This window comes from Montipora foliosa, chromosome 4 (genome assembly GCF_036669935.1).
Source record: "Montipora foliosa isolate CH-2021 chromosome 4, ASM3666993v2, whole genome shotgun sequence".
Lineage (NCBI taxonomy): Eukaryota > Metazoa > Cnidaria > Anthozoa > Scleractinia > Acroporidae > Montipora > Montipora foliosa.
In genome coordinates, this window is record NC_090872.1 from 23607804 (window position 1) to 23623942 (window position 16139).

Below are 16139 nucleotides of genomic sequence, written 5' to 3' on the forward strand. Positions count from 1 at the left end.
CGCCAAAATTTGAAGCAGAACAATATGGCCGCCCACGCTTAGAAACCCGGCGAGCTTTTTCGCCGGCTTCATCTGGATAACGTGCAACAGAGCGAAGAAAATCAAGCATATTCTGGGATTGTGAGTGAAGAAGATCCGATGGAGTCCCACACATCCACTGTCAACAACTTTACTTTGCCTAGTCGGCCGTCGATAGCACAAGCAGCGCAAGGCAAGAGAAAAGCCTCTGAGAACAAAGAACAGTCAACAGCCCCTAAGAAAACCAAGAAGAACCCTAAAAACAAGGCATGGAGCGCTGATCAAGTTGAACTTCTTTTGAGATACCTAAAAGACTTCAAAACGAAGTGCGACTTTAATGGAATCGATTTCGAGGCCGACCTGGCCTCTATGTATACGGAGATACGTCGGTGTATGGCTGCCGATTTTCCAGAAGAATCCAGAAGAATCTATATGATTTCCAGTACATATTCATATTAATATATATGAGGAATGTAAACATTATTATTTAAGCGTTTAAATGTTATTTAAATGCATCTTTAATTGCAAGGTGTTATAACTCCAACATTTGGGCTAGTTAAGCTGTTCTATAAAGCAACAACAAGATAAATCCAGACAACTTGCATTTGTTCGAGTATATTTTAACAGTTTATTAGATCCAAGTAAAATAACAACACAATGAACTAAACAGCCATGAAAACTATCGAGTTTGCCTCTGGAACAAGAACAAAAGAAATTATTTAATTAGACAATACCACCAGGAAAATTAATGAAATAACAAAACAAACACTACAACTGATTTCTATAATAGACAGGTGGAGTGAGTTCCTATAAAACTGTGCTTTCAAGTATAAAAAAAAGGAACAGAGTTACAACTCTATGGTTGTACAATGGGAATATGTGTACCATCTACGCACCCAAAGGATTATGTTTTAGTTTAAGTGGAACGATCTTGATTCCACTAGTTAGCTTGCTGTTCTGTTATTAAAACCTCACAAGTGTTATGTGATTATGACTACATTCACTCAGAAAGGAATCTGTTTATTTTAGATAGTAGTATAAGCTAAATAAACAAATCAGTGAGGAATGTGTTCCTTGTAGAAGGATGTGATTATGTTTCTCACATAAGCTCCCTCAGCAGTGTTGAAAGAATATAACCGGTCTGGTGCATTTTCAGGCTGTGCCAGTCTATCACGTGCCATTTGCTGTGCAACAACATCATCCTCTACATTCATGCCCTGCAACTCACAAATGTTGTGAAGTACAAAACAGGCATAAATAATGCTGGGGATAACATTCAATCCCATGTCATTTCTTTTGTTTAAGATTTGCCATCTTGCTTTAAGACGGCCATAGGCACACTCTATTGGGTTTCTAGCACTCCTAAGCATGTTATTAAAGATAACCTCTTCATTTGTGCGAGTATTGGGGAATTCCTTCATGCAGTATGGAAGTAGGGGGTAAGCAGGATCCCCCAACAATGTAACAGGTATGTTTTCGTAGCCTGGTAAAATTTCTTTATAACACATAGGAAGTCTTTCCTCTCTTAAAAGTCTGTTTATTCTCGAATTACCAAAGACTCTTCCATCATGCACACTCCCTGGCCATTTCACGTCGACGTCTAAAAATAGCCCTTTCCAGTAACAAACTCCTTGAACATTCAAGGTGTATTTTAGTTTATAACTAAAATAGTCATGAGGATTCTCGCTTGGTTGTGCAATGGGAATATGTGTACCATCTACGCATCCAAAGGCCTGTGGAAAACCATATTTATTTTCCATGCCATCAATAAGTTCCTTCATTTCTTGAACGGTATTGGGCAATTTTATGTATCTTGGACCTAAAACATCAGTAATAATGTTGCATACTTTTCGAACAACTACGGAGACTGTGCAATGCGCAACTCCAAATGCATTTGCTGTCATCGTGAGAGAGCCTTGATCCTTCAAAAAGTATAGGGTAATGGCAAGTTGCTTTTCCACTGACAACACATCAAGTCCTCTTGGACTCCTACCAGGTTGAAGAAAGGGTCGCAATTCGTCTGCTACGGACATAAAAACCGCACGATTCATCCTTAAGTTCTTCTTCCACTCCCTTTCTGGCAAAATTCCATTGAACAAGTTGAGCCACCACTGTTCTGTCCTCCCCGAACTTCTCCACATTCTACCTCGACGGTTAATTCTTCTTCGGATGCGTAGAAGTCGTGCAACACTAGCATTGTATTGTTGCGTTGCCTGAGCAGTTAACTGCCTTTGGCGGAAGCTTTGTATCATCAAAAGTGACAGTAAAAAGCCGCAGCATTGAAATGCTGCAGCGAGAGCAGATAATAAACAGAAAAGAACACTGACCGCCAAAATGCGTCGTTCGTCCGCCATTATCTTTGTTTACATGCCTAGCGACCACGCAACAATGTCTGGTAACGTCACCCCAGGACCCCAGGGTTACAAGTTTGCATGTAAACGCGGGCCATTTTTCGACCACGGCTAGGCGGGTTACCTCACCTACCTGGGGTCCCCCACCTCCATGTAAACAGGCCCTAAGTGGATAACATGGGATAACATCTACTGAAACCACTTTTCCGGCCGGTGCAATTACATGAAGTAAACTAATTTCTTACATTTGGTGTATGTACTTAGTTATGTTTGTAAACAAAAAATAAAAACGACCACTCTTGGTTATTGGTCCGACAAATGGCGAAAAATAAAACACATACATACAGACACATTGAAAAAATTTCTAACTTGGAAATTAGTTTAAGAAAAGAAAAGAATGATTCACAGCAGTGAGAATCTCGAGCTCATATATTAAATGACGCTTCGACCAATATTCGCTAGACTAACGAGGCAATTCAAACTATGTTAATTTCTCCAAAACTGGCTAAAATAGGTGCTTAGACCTAAATAATCCTGATTAGTGAAAAGAAAATAACAAACAAAATGTTGATACTTTCTAAATATAATGTCTGTTTTTACATTTCCGTATCTGATATTTTCCATTCCCGGCAGTCATTAGCCCCGTATGGGCTGGGAAAGGAAATGACGCATGAAGTTTTGGTGGATGTCATTCAATGTTATCCGATCAAAACGCAAGCCAGTTTCCGTACTATATAGAATTTTGTTTTTCTGACCACCGAAGCTTGATTATAACACAAATAGCAGTTATAAATAATTAATTTGAAGCAATGCATTTTACGTTTTTCGTTCTAGAACCCAGACCTCTCTATTTGTAAGTACATTACATAGTTTTTCAATATAAAAACTGAAATTCGAATGTGGTCTTAGTTTTTGAGGTCTAAGTTTCGAGGCCTTAGTTTTCGAGGTCTTATTTTTCGAGGTTTTAGGCCTTAGGTTTAATCGAGGTTTTAGTTTTCGAGACACCCCAGAAATCTCTTCTTCTTTAGCAGTCCGTCGGTATCGACGATGACCACCCAAGAAATAAACTGTGTCGATTATCTACTTTCTGTTGTTCAGCTCTGAAGTTATACTCACACTGTTTTATTTGTCTCAGAAGTACACTCACTTTGCCTTTGGCAAATAAGTGTTAAATATAATTAAAGCTACAGTGTATTGCAAGGTTTTTTTTTTCTGATAGGTACAAAACTTATTTATTTATTTATTCATCAAAAGAAAGACATAATTTAAATAAGACTGTTATAGAAAATTCATAATGCAAACAAAAATAAACAACAAGGAATTAAAGTCAAACTATTTAAGCTCAAATTATTTCACAAATGAGAGCAAATAGTTATTGTTAGTAAACTCATCTGTAAGATTCCTGCAGCTTGCACTGTCAATTTTTGCTCGAAAGTTTGGTAAATTATATACCATTCCAATGACATCAAACAATTCTTTGATTGCACTCACTTGATAAAACGGTCATGTTGGTGCCAAAACAATAGAAAAATGTAGCTGAAGATTTACATATCAATAGAGTCAAATTCCCAAAAGACTTTTTCTTTCAGTTGTTCTTTCTAACATTTATGGCTGCCGTGACGTAAGCAGCAATCATACAATGGTCACGGTTCATTTTCGGGAACCCAACCAATAAATGTTCTTCTCTTTCTTCAGTCAGGCAAAACACTCTAATACAACGTAACGAGTACGTACCGTATGCCAAGGTCTTTCTCAAAGAAACTTCTTTTCCTTAGTCATTGACACTTTATAGGCTCCTCCTCAATTATCATCATCAACAATATTACAAGTTAGTCTTTTCTCCGCCATTTTAATTCTCTCAGCTAGTGTCCATGTCTCTATGTGTAGACTTGCGTGAGCTTGGGTCAAGTCAAGTGACTAGATCATGTTGTTATCTAATCTCGTACCCAGATCTCATTCTGTCACTGGAAATATTCCGTATGACCGTGGAAGATCTGGGTACGAGATTAGTTGTTATCAACATTCTCAGCATTGGTAGCATTTCCTCCAGCGGTACATGCAAAACCAAAGGCTAAAAATTACACGATGAGGCATTTCTACGCGATTCATCAGCACAATGAGGTTTTAAAGGAAGAATATTGTGAGCTTTTGTGGTACGGTTGCCCTTTTTTATTCCTGCATCAGAAATGGAAAATGTGCTCCTGGCAAGTACATTTAACCCGACACGTGAATTTATGCGGATGTCTGGTTTACATGCCTGGCACATAGATTTAAAAGAATTTCTTTGAGCTTTGGCTGTGAGTTCATCTATCAACAAAGAGCAACTTAGAGCAGGTTTCCTCGGAGTTGTGGAGTTTAATGGATGTGCAGTGTTATTATACATATCGTGCATGCATTTGGTGAAAAAATATGCGATCAAGATTTGGAATTTTGTTTGGCGGAATGACAAATAAAGGTTGGTTAATCCCTTCTTGACTAAATCATAAATTCTTGCGAAGAGCATTGCCATCTAGATGTTATTTTAGAGTAAGACTTCTCCACCTTACAATAGACATTTTCCTAGACCTTCTCTTCAGTTAAAGTTATTAAAGCTTACATCAGTATTACATCTAAAGTAAATAATTTCAATTCTGCTTACTCAGCTTAAATTTGTTTGGTTATTTCATCCGTTATATTTGTTATTTAAAGTTGCAAAAATATTTTGAGGCGGCATATCACTGTTCCTCCCAAAGCTAAGAAATTAATAGCTTAAGACTTGAACTATTTTATGGGCTTTCACGTTTAATACTTGTTTTTGTGACAAGAAAATGGCATGATATTTTTCCAAAAATAAAATGTGTGGAGACTGGAATCTTCCTTGTGGTGTCTCCATTAGAGCTACATGTTGCAAGGCAAAGCTAAAAGAAGGGTCAGTGTCACAGATATTTAATAAGGACTTATATGATTCCTGCAAACAGTTGTCTCTGCTTTATGTTCTCTTGTCTGTTCTGGCCTCTCCAATTTGTTACGGCAGGAATTCACCAGGCTCATCAACACCTTTCAAATGGGTATTGGGAGGCAACCCCCTGTCCCACCCATTATTCTTTTTTGGAAATCAACCAAGAGACAATTACATTAATATACCTCCTTTGATCTGCCACTACTTTGTTGACTCATTCTCAACTGTTTTAGGCTAACTTTAAGGTGTGTCGTGTTTATCGAATAAGGGTGACTTAAGGTCCCAGAGTAGGCCTAGATGGAGACACACGACGATCAATGGAGACCTCGAACAGCGCGCACAATGCATGCCGCAACCACGTTCCCAGGATGGGACCCTGGAAACGAGGTTGTGCATGCCATTCGACAGACGTTCATTTGCAAGCAGCAGTGTAAAACCGTTGCTTGAGGTCAAATAGCAGATTTGCTTTACGTTTTTAAGTTAGATCGTATTAGCAATTGGCCGAAGCGGAAATACCATAATACTCTTTGTTTGTCCACCCAATTTTGATTAAGCATTGTTTGTGCTTTCTCTTGAGACCATTGTAAGTCTCAAGAGAAAAAGGAAAATAATAATAATAATAATAATAATAACAGTAATAAATCTTTGTTAACCCTTTCGCAGAGCAAGCTCCGAATTACAGGGAGATTAGGAATAACTTATAAATATTTCACAGTCACAAAGTCCTTTAGTCTATTAGTACTTGTTTTAAGAGAGCGTATTCTGGTGCTCGACCTCATGCAATAGACAGGGTCCTAGAATGCGCTAGCTTCCTAACCGGGTAGTCCAAGTCCAAGTTTGACATGTACCGTTTACATAAATATATGCGGTGAAACTCAAGTGTTGTGAGAAAATGCTTATTCAAAATTTGGGTAGGGTCCTACTTCTTGTTGAACATTATCATATTTCATTGGCTCTATCATAGACCTTATTCATAAATGGCGGTCACATTTATAATTCTTTTGTCCACGTGCAAATTAGCCTACCAAGCCTCATTTTAGAGCAAGAATTCTTTTCAATTCACTGTATGGTATCGAGGCTTGGTAGGCTAATTTGCACTTCGATAAAAGAATTATAAATTGGCCGCCATACGGTCAAGAGAAAATAAGGGGACAGAGAAGGAGGCTCCCGGTCCAGCCCTTGGGATATGTCATGTCCACGAAAGTTATTTTTAGACGAGCGGAAGTCTTCCGAGACGTCCGCATGCAGGCCAACCTCGGTCCGATGTTTGAAAGAAAATATATATTCATCAGCCTTCCACGTGCGCCATCATTTTGTCTTTTCACTAAGAACCTGAGAGCGAAGCAAGACTGCATGCGGACGTCTCGGAAGACAGACTTCCCCTAGAACAAAGACTTCCGCTCGTCTAAAAATAACTTTCGTGGACATAACATATCCCGGCCAACGCCTTGAGCCTCCCTCTCTGTCCCCTCATTTTTTCTTGATACGGTCTATGTCGTACTTCCTATTGTTGTATGTGCTAAATTAAATCCATTGTTATCTTTGTTCGTTCTGTTGTTCCTTTGGCCAATCCTGAATCCTGTTCAATAAGGTACAACACGACCCCAAAATTTGGGTGGACAAGCAAAGAGTACTTTGGTATTTTCCGCTTTGTGCGATAGTAGAGAATAGAGATTCAGCACTGCAGGCACAATAATGAGGTGGCGTAGGCGTAGTGATGAGAGCAATTGCTCCTCATTAAATGATGCTCGGAATTTTACGCCTTACATTTCACTTAAGGACGGTGCCTACTAAATCAAAGGTATTTTGCACGGTTTACTGAATATGCGGAAAAAACACAGTTTAACAAGTGTTGTGGAAATCCAAAATTAAAATTGGGGGTAACCAGACATTTTTCAAAGATTAAAATCAACAATATTTGTAAACAACTTAAAAATACAAAGCAATGTAAGGCGTTCTTTTCCAAAATGAAGCTTCGTTATCTCTGAAAAATGCACGGATACCCCCCATTTTCTTTTTGGATACCAAGAGCACTTGCTAAGTTCTACTTTCTCTGCATAGTTTTGAACCGCGCAAAAATATCCCTGTATTAATAGGCACCGCCGATAGGAAATCCGAGCATCTCGAGATGCGTAGAACGTATGCGCAATAACAATAGCAGGCACCGTCCTTAAAAAAAGATTATCGCTAGTTTTCTCCGGAAAACCACTTTCCTCCAAAAAAGCACTCAAAATTCCAATTCAATTCGCAAGCGCTTTCAAAGGAATTTTTCGCCAAACGGATTCCCTGAATCCTCCACACAGACACTGAAACAAGTACTGTATGTCATCAATTGTGCCGCGTTCCTGCAGTATCAAAAAGCAAATGGCACAGTGATATTCAATAAAAGCGAAAGTAAAGGAACACATTTCAAGTCATTCCATTTTTTTGCGGAACCTTTTTTAGTCCGAGGGACTGTTTCTTTTAAGTGCTGTCAGATCGTGCTAACAATTTTCCCATTCATCCGAAAAGGAAATTAAAAACATTAAATAAAAAGATTATAAAGTACGAGTGTCCAATTCAATCAATCGCTGCGAACGATACACCTTTCAGAAAAAAAAAACCTCTTATTAACCGCGTTTTCGCGGTCCTTACTGTAAAATTATGGATCCTCGTTTTCTCCCTTTGAGTTATGGCCCACGCGCTTCGCGAGCGTTTTTTCAAAATTTTAAATTTAATTCGTGGGCAGTACTACAGAACACGGCCCGCTAAATTGACCAATCACAGGGCGTGTACCATCTAAGAGATATAAAATTTTCTTTTATCATATGGCTCGTGTGGGCCTTTTATAGCAAAACCATTGAAAAAATCCCCGTATGACGGCCGTACGCGTAAGCGCGAGAAGGCCGGAAAAGCTGCACAGCCCTGTTAGGAACACGTACCGCTCTGGGCGATGCGATTTTAGAAGATTTTGTCGCTTTTAAATTAAACATCCAAGTTATTTACAGCCCGAAAAGCAAATACAAACAATATATAGTAATTTTCGTTTTGTTTAAACTTCATCTTCTGAGTGCTTATATATGAATAGTGCAAAGAGCATGATAAAATGCTTAACATTGACTGAGTTTAGGTCGGGACGGATAGGAAAATATTTGTCATGGCGCACGGACAGAGTGCGTACGCCGACCTCGGCCTAAATATTTTCCTGTCCGGCCCTCCCACTCATGCATGAGTACATATTCTTTCATATCAAATAGATCCATTTTTCATGACCGAGGTTGCGATGCAAATCTCAGCAACATAACAAAACCATTTTATTCCTAACCCAGATAACAACCTTGTGCTGTGGGTGAATATTTGATCCTGCCGCCTGCATATGCGGGCATCTAATGAGGTTTCAAACTGTTTTAAAATGTGTGCTATGACCGTGTATCATGAATAACAAACCGGCGACACATTGTGGGTCCAATAATAGCTGCGGTACGCTTCAATAACAATTTTATCATTAACTGAAACTAAAAGTAAGTAGCTGTAATGTCTATAATAACCTGTAATATCTGCTAATTAATATCTATCAATTATACTACTCCATGTATCTGACGATGGCATAAGTAATTAACTGAGCAAAATAATGTAAAAATCATGATTCGGGTCATTTCACTGCTACGATATACGAGAAGGCTATGTCCCACGTGTGGTATACGTCCCAACTCCGAAACCTATCTACTTAGGGTCATCGCTATTTCTCGTCCTGTGGGACTTCGGATGAGTCTAGCATCTCTTCATTTTCAACTTTCGTTGCTTTATCCTTTCCACTGTCCTTCAATTTGAGAAGCTGGCTTCTTAATTCTACCAGCTTCTTGTTTATCTTTTTCAACCGTACCAGCAACATAGGGGAAAATTTCTTTACTTCTTTAATACCATCGACGACACGAACTTTCATCTCGATCTCTGTCATTGGGCTCTCTTTTACAGTTGGGTCATTAGTATATCGGCCCCCAAATCTATGTCCCAAATCAGGTTGGAACATATTTCTGGTGCTGATGATATTAGGCATTTGTGTGCTGGAACTGAAGCCAGTTTTCTTGACGCCGAACGAAGATGATCTAGGCGTAAATTGGTCTACAAAGACTCGTCTTTCATAAGATCTCTTCCTCTTTTCCTTGTCATCAAAGCGCTCCTCATCTCTTTCTTCCCCATATACTTTCCCTTCACGATCTTGAAGTTGCTTCCAATTTTCCTCTGCGCTGTTAATATTCATTTTGTGAAGCTCGTCAACCTGGACTTGGATTAGTTTAGCCGTCTCGTCATCCTTCGATAGTGCCATCAGATTCACTTCTTGAGCTTCATCTTTTTGCTTCTTTTCATCTTGGATTTGCTGCTTGACCGGATAAACGATTACGAGTCCTTCTTCATCAATCGGATTCTCCTCTTCTTCATCTCGACGATCACTTTCCTCTGGAGCTCTTTTCTCTTTGTGCGAGGAGATAATTAATCCTTCAATATCACTTTCGTGGAGTGCGGCCTTGTCAACATCTCCAGTCTTGGAAATTTCTATGCGTCCGACGGTATTACTCACGCCCTTTCCTTCTACCTGGTTGGCTGTTGTCACGGTTTTGATATCTTTCTCCAAAACTATCTCGTACGCTGATGGTACAGCCACTGGGGATGAGGTATTTTCTCCAGTTGTCACTTTTTTATTTCCCTTCTCACCATCCGCTGCTGTAACAGAAGGAGTGTCTTCAGGAATCACGTTCGATCTGAATTTTGAAACAGCTAACGACCCCTCGTCAGTCATCTCTGATTGCACGACACTACCAAATTCTTCTTCGCTCAGACTTGTCTTCAGAGCTGTGCTTTCTGCCTCTGCTTCGTTACTACTTACGGAATCACTTACGAAGCTGGTCTTTTCGCTGTTTCTGTTGACGTCTACTGAAACATCTTTAGGCTTTGAGGGCTCCTTGGATCCACTGCCCGTAGGCGAAAGTTCATTTCCAGTTCCTTCAAAATCAACTGAGTCCCTGCTTCGACTTTTCAAACTGTCCCTTGAGCCATCCTTTGAGCTTTTAGACTTTCTTCCGCTAAGTCGAAACAAACCAAACTTTTTTTTGGATTTTGGAGAAGTCTCGTCATCATGGTCTTCAGTCAGCTTTTCGTCCTCGCCAACATTATTCACAGTGTCGCCGTCCAAATCTTTAGAATCTCTCTTTTTCTTTTTTTCCTTCTTGTCTTTCTTACTCTCTGGAAAACAGAACACTCAAATGAATATTATTAATTGTCCGGTTGACACGTTTCAAAATGCACTAGAGAGGTTAAAAGGCCGTTTAAGAGGAAGCAAAATATTTTCATCGGCATGAGTGTTTACACTCCCTTTCTACCTATCCATAACCGATCGATCTTTTTCTGCTGTCACAAAGACTGGGGCCTGAAATTGCGCATGCGTTTCAGCATGCGATCCTGGATTGCTTCGATTTGATCTACAATTGAGAACATGTTCTCGAACCGAAGGCATGTAGCTGGATGGCACCTCTTTCGAAAGTCTCGGGTAATTTCATAGGCGTTTTCGGCCGCTGTAGCATGGACGATTGAGTGAAAAGGTTTCGTCAAGTGCTGGCATTTTCAACTTCTTGAAACACATTAGTTTAGGACGTGGGACGTGGGACGTGTTCCAATACTGCTATGGACCCAAAGATGTTCCGAAGGACAACGAAGAAAGAGAAGCCCTTTGAATTCATGGAGTTTTTGGGCCTAATCCCCACCAAAATGTCGTCCAAGGATTACACATGACTGCGAATTGTAAAATTAATAATGAGCAGCAAATCTGCAAGAGCTTATTTTCGTTGTTCAAGAGGAGGACGGCTATGTGCACAGGATAAATATTTTAAGCAATCCACTGGATGACGCCATCATCAAACTTCAAAAAAACTGGATTCAGGGAGAATCTAGCCGGGAAACAGGCTCTTCTTAAGTTTTTTCCTACCATCTTTCGCGAATGGCACACGGTCAAAAAGGAGGGGCTTGGTAACAAGCTGAGAAGCTAAATATTATGAGCAAGACCCGATACAACGTACATATATGTACATGTATATGCGAAAAAGTTGTTGCTCTTCAGTTAAATCAACATCTACATGACAACTGTCTACATGAAGTCTTTCAGTCAGCCTATAAACCGTGCCATAGAACTGAATCCGCCCTAATCAGGGTACACAACGATATTCTCACTGAAATTGACAATGATAATTGTGTTATGCTGCTTTTCTCAGATCTTTCTGCATCGTTTGATACGGTGAACCATCGAGTTTTATTGTCAAGATTATCAGATCATTTTGGAATTAAAGGAACTGCTTTGTCATGGTTTGAGTCTTATCTTCAGGCGCGTACGCAGTTTGTATGCATTAACAACTCAAGATCTTCCTCTCGTGACGTGATGTTTGGAGTCCCTCAAGGTTCCACTCTTGGACCGTTTCTGTACCTGTTGTACACTGCTCCGCTTGGTGATATACTACGAGAGTATGGTGTACGTTTTCACATGTACGCTGATGACACCCAGTTATACATGTCATTTAAGTCATCTATTACTAGTGATATTGAACGCTCCCGTTCTATTCTGGAGTCGTGTATGTGCCATTGAACGATGGATGCTTCATAATAACCTTAAACTCAACAGTGACAAGACTGAACTACTCATTCTTCACGCTAAGCATAGGCCTGCCCCTCCTCTTGATTCCATGAATATAGGAGATCTTGTTATCTCGTCGTCTAAATCTTACATGAACATTGGCGTCACATTTGACGATCACATGAACTTTGGTGAACATATTAAGAACATCTGTAGAGTAGCTTTTTATCATATTAGGAACATTGCTAAGATTAGAAAATTTTTGAGTTACGATACTGCTAAAACTTTAGTGCATGCATTTGTTACTTCTCGGATTGATTCATGTAAATGCACTTTTGTTTGGTTTGCCTAACTTTCTTATTCAGCGTTTGCAATATGTTTTAAACTCTGCTGCTCGAGTTATAGCTCGTTCTCGGAAATTTGATCACATCACACCGTTACTGATAGAATTACATTGGTTACCAGTAGAGCAGAGGATAATATTTAAGATTTTATTATTTACGTTTAAAGTAGTTAATGGTTTAGCACCTAGTTATTTAAGTGAATTATTAGAAGCCTATATTCCAAGGCGTATGTTAAGATCGTCTACGCAAATGCTCCTGCATGAGCCCAAATTTAATCTCAAGACGTATGGCTCACGTGCCTTCTCTGTTTGTGAACCTCGATTATGGAATAGTCTTCCTTTAGAAATTAGGAGGTGTGACTCTATATTGACACTTTCAAGAAGAAACTTTTTGTTAGCTATGAGTACATTTTTAAATATTGCTAATTATTGATTTTTATTATTTTATTATTTTATGTTTTGTATTATCTTATTCCTTTATTTGTATATTAGTATAAATTGGAAATTATTATTACTATTATTATTTTTGGAACTTGTAAAGCGCTCTTGGACATTGTAATGTAATCAGCGCTATATATATATAAAGTATTATTATTATTATTATTATTATTATTATTATTATTATTATTATTATAAATGTACACTACATATATATGTACATAGAAGCATTCCAATGTAAACTCTCATTGTACCTGAAGAAGGCTGGTTTGGCCAGCCGAAACATAGTACACCACTAAAATCAAATATACGTTCTGTCGGCTCTTGCTCAAAATAATTAGCTTCTTAACTTGTAATTACGCCGATGAGATCAAGCCACTGATCCAACGTACACCGACAGGAAATTGTCCATGGTTGCTACAATCTCGGCTATAAATAGTTGTAACACTTCGATAGAACAGCAAGTGAAGCGCATCAAAGCTGTTAATAACGTTCCTCTGCTACTCCCTCCAATCAATGTTGCATTTACCGGTTGGTTTTTGCACTCCAACCCATAAACATCAACATTGAATGGGGAGAGGGGGCAAATTGCCGTCTATGTTACAACACTTGTGACCGAGATTGTAGCTTCACTTCAACGCTAGTTACCAATTCCATCGAGATGGCAGAAAAAAAGACAAAGAGCCTGTTTGACCATGTCATTCACATCTTAACGAGCAGACCTTAATTCGGCTCTGTTTACTCGCTTCGAAAAAAAGACAATCAGGCCGGCAAAAAAAACTAGACAATAATGAATTCTTACCTTTCTTGCTCTTGTCTTTCTTTTTTGACTTAGTGGACTGTGATTCCAAGGAAGTTTGTAATTCGTTTGAACTCATGCTGTTCAAGAAAAACATAAATAAGGTCCATGGTGAACGTTATGAAATGGTCTGAAATATCATGTTTTGCCTTTTCTTATCCTTGTAGCTGTCCTTCTATGTGTATACTTTATTTAACCTTTTGTCCAACGCCAGACGATTTTAATTGTCAATGAGGGTCGCTTCTGCCGGGGATAAAGGTACTCAGACATGTAAAAGACAAAAGAGAAAAGCATCCCTCAACAAATATTTATGAGGACCTGATGCGGTGATAAGATAAATTTATCAGTGCTTTGCATCGTCAGATCTGACATCTACGAGGTTCACGAAATATCTATCTGCGCTCTCTCTCAAAAACAAGGAAATGGAGTGCATTTTCAGATTGATAGGTGAATTTGGATCTCCGTCGGAAAGAAAATGAATTTGCAAAATTACAGCAGAAGAAAAAGGGAAAAAGAGAAACATATTGGTCAGAATGGAAAACAACAAAAATATCTCGCACGCAGTGAAGCAAAACGAGAATACTAAGAAAAGCGCAGATGACCCGCACCAGATTATATCCCGGGAATATATTTAGCGAGAACAAATTCTGCTTCTTGTTGCATACAAGCGAGCACACACTCGTGCACCTGACAAATTTTCGTCGTAACTTACCTTTGAAACTCGCTTATTACGAAGCACAGCCGCTGAAGCAATCTTTGTATGAAATATAGACTTATCGGCGAATGTGCCCTGAAACATAAGACGGGGCAGTTTTGCTTCAGCCAAGGTAGGTTCTGGAATTACCGATTCGTCGACGTCTAAGACTAAGAAATTCCCTTTCTTCTTTCTCTGGAATTAAAAAGCTTTCGGGGGCGTTGTTCATCGTTTGTTTCTTTTATCCAAAGTTCAAAATGGAGGACAATATTAGACACTTGACATCACAATTAAATGATGTTGTTTATGTTTCCTCGCGGAAACAATATAGCCTTTTCGATTTTGCTACTAATGCTAAAACATTTAAAACACTCTCTTTAATTTTAATTAAGGGCTTGCCCATTTAAATGAATTGTGTAACGCTGAATAGAAATTGTGATTGCATGGTGGAAGAAGTCGAAGGTCTTCCAGTCATACGACAAATAAATGATGTGCGTTGCTGCCCTGTAATGCCGCTATTCTAGATTGCTCGCTGCAAATATTGCGGCCATCTTGTACGTTATACAATCACAAAAAATCTTTGTTCCTCGCTGATTCCTGCGGAGAGCTCATCAGTTTCTTGGGGCTGTATAATCACGTTCTACTCCACAGATGCAAACATCGTAATTACTTCGCATTTTTCTGATTTAAGCTTCAACTCTTTGGCAATAATCCTACCTTGCTGACAGATCCACAATGTCCACAGACTGTAAAGATATTGGTCGAGAAGCGCGAGGTTCTGAGGGTCGAGTATTTCCCAAACCTTTACAAATCGATCGAGAACTGCTTCAGCTTCCTTCGAATGCTGATCACAAGTAGCGCTTCAAGTTACATTTTACATTTTTCTACGGGTTGAAGACAGGTTTGGAATATCTTGTTACGTGATGCGGAGAGAAAGCCCTACAGGGATGGCAGAAGAGAAGGGAATGCGGCTAACAAAAGTGAACTGCGCGCAGGTGGTAAAAGAATGTTGGTTGTCTCAAAAGTGCGTTATCAAAACACCTTGAGGCTCATTTTAATGAAACAATAAAAAAACAGTGGGTGTTGACCTAAATATCACAACACGGGAAAATACAAAGCTGAGACAATAAACACAAATTCCGATGGTAATAGACTTTTGCTAGGGTGGGACCTCGAATTAACGAAGTGCTATTAATTGCAGAGAAATTAGTTCGTTGTATCGGAGATTTTTGCATGAAGGTTCTCTTCCATACATTTTATTGTAACCCCGGTCTAGAGCGTTAAATAAAAAAAACAAAACACTTTTTCACATTTCCATTACATGGTTTGTAAAACTTATTAAATAATTAGCAACTTAACTCGTAGAATATAAATAATTACAATTTAAACTAAATATTATTGCATAGAAGGAAATGCCTAGCAGCTAGATAACCGTAAGGTTTTCGAGCTAGCAGCACTGTGATTATAAAACATTTAAAACATTGCATTTCTTTTAAGCACATTACGTTTAGTATGTTTCGACATACTTTTTCAGAAGTAACCGTTGATTTCCTCGCTACCAGGAGCCATGAGTATGAGCCTCTCCATGCATGCACAAAATCCCTGAGTCAACGTTCTATTTTTAGAGCTAAACCTGCAGCAGGAGAATCACAGTTACATCAATTTGAATACTTTAACTTTATTCTGATTGGCGACGAGAGCAGTTTTATTTGTAATAATCTCACTTAGACTTTCGAAAAGTCCTTCGTCTTGTGTAGATGGCGCCTCTCGCGACTTCGTCGCTTGCTCATCCGCTTGTTGGCTCGATTACCAGCAACTGTTTCGGGAAATGAGCCAGCTCTCACTCTCGAAATCTCAATCTCGGCTGGACGCGTGAGGTGAGCCATTGTTAATCTCCGCCAATCAGAAAGTCGCCTGCACAAATCCGTCTGGCATAAATTATATGTTTTGGCTGCGAAGG

At 39.1% G+C, this 16139-nt stretch overlaps 2 protein-coding genes across 2 annotated transcripts; both read right to left on the reverse strand.

Moving 5' to 3' along the window:
* Positions 1-657: 657 nt before the first annotated feature.
* On the reverse strand, positions 658-2413 carry LOC137999112 (uncharacterized). The gene has a single exon (XM_068844952.1). The coding sequence runs from the start codon at positions 2370-2372 to the stop codon at positions 1074-1076; it is 1299 nt and encodes a 432-aa protein (XP_068701053.1). The 5' UTR covers positions 2373-2413; the 3' UTR covers positions 658-1073.
* A 5905-nt stretch (positions 2414-8318) lies between these two features.
* LOC138000348 (glutamic acid-rich protein-like) lies at positions 8319-15207 on the reverse strand. The gene is made up of 4 exons (XM_068846680.1): positions 14897-15207; positions 14198-14275; positions 13489-13565; positions 8319-10527 (listed from the first exon to the last, which is right to left on the reverse strand). The coding sequence occupies exons 3-4, from the start codon at positions 13562-13564 to the stop codon at positions 9026-9028; spliced, it is 1578 nt and encodes a 525-aa protein (XP_068702781.1). The 5' UTR covers position 13565; positions 14198-14275; positions 14897-15207; the 3' UTR covers positions 8319-9025.
* Positions 15208-16139: the final 932 nt, after the last annotated feature.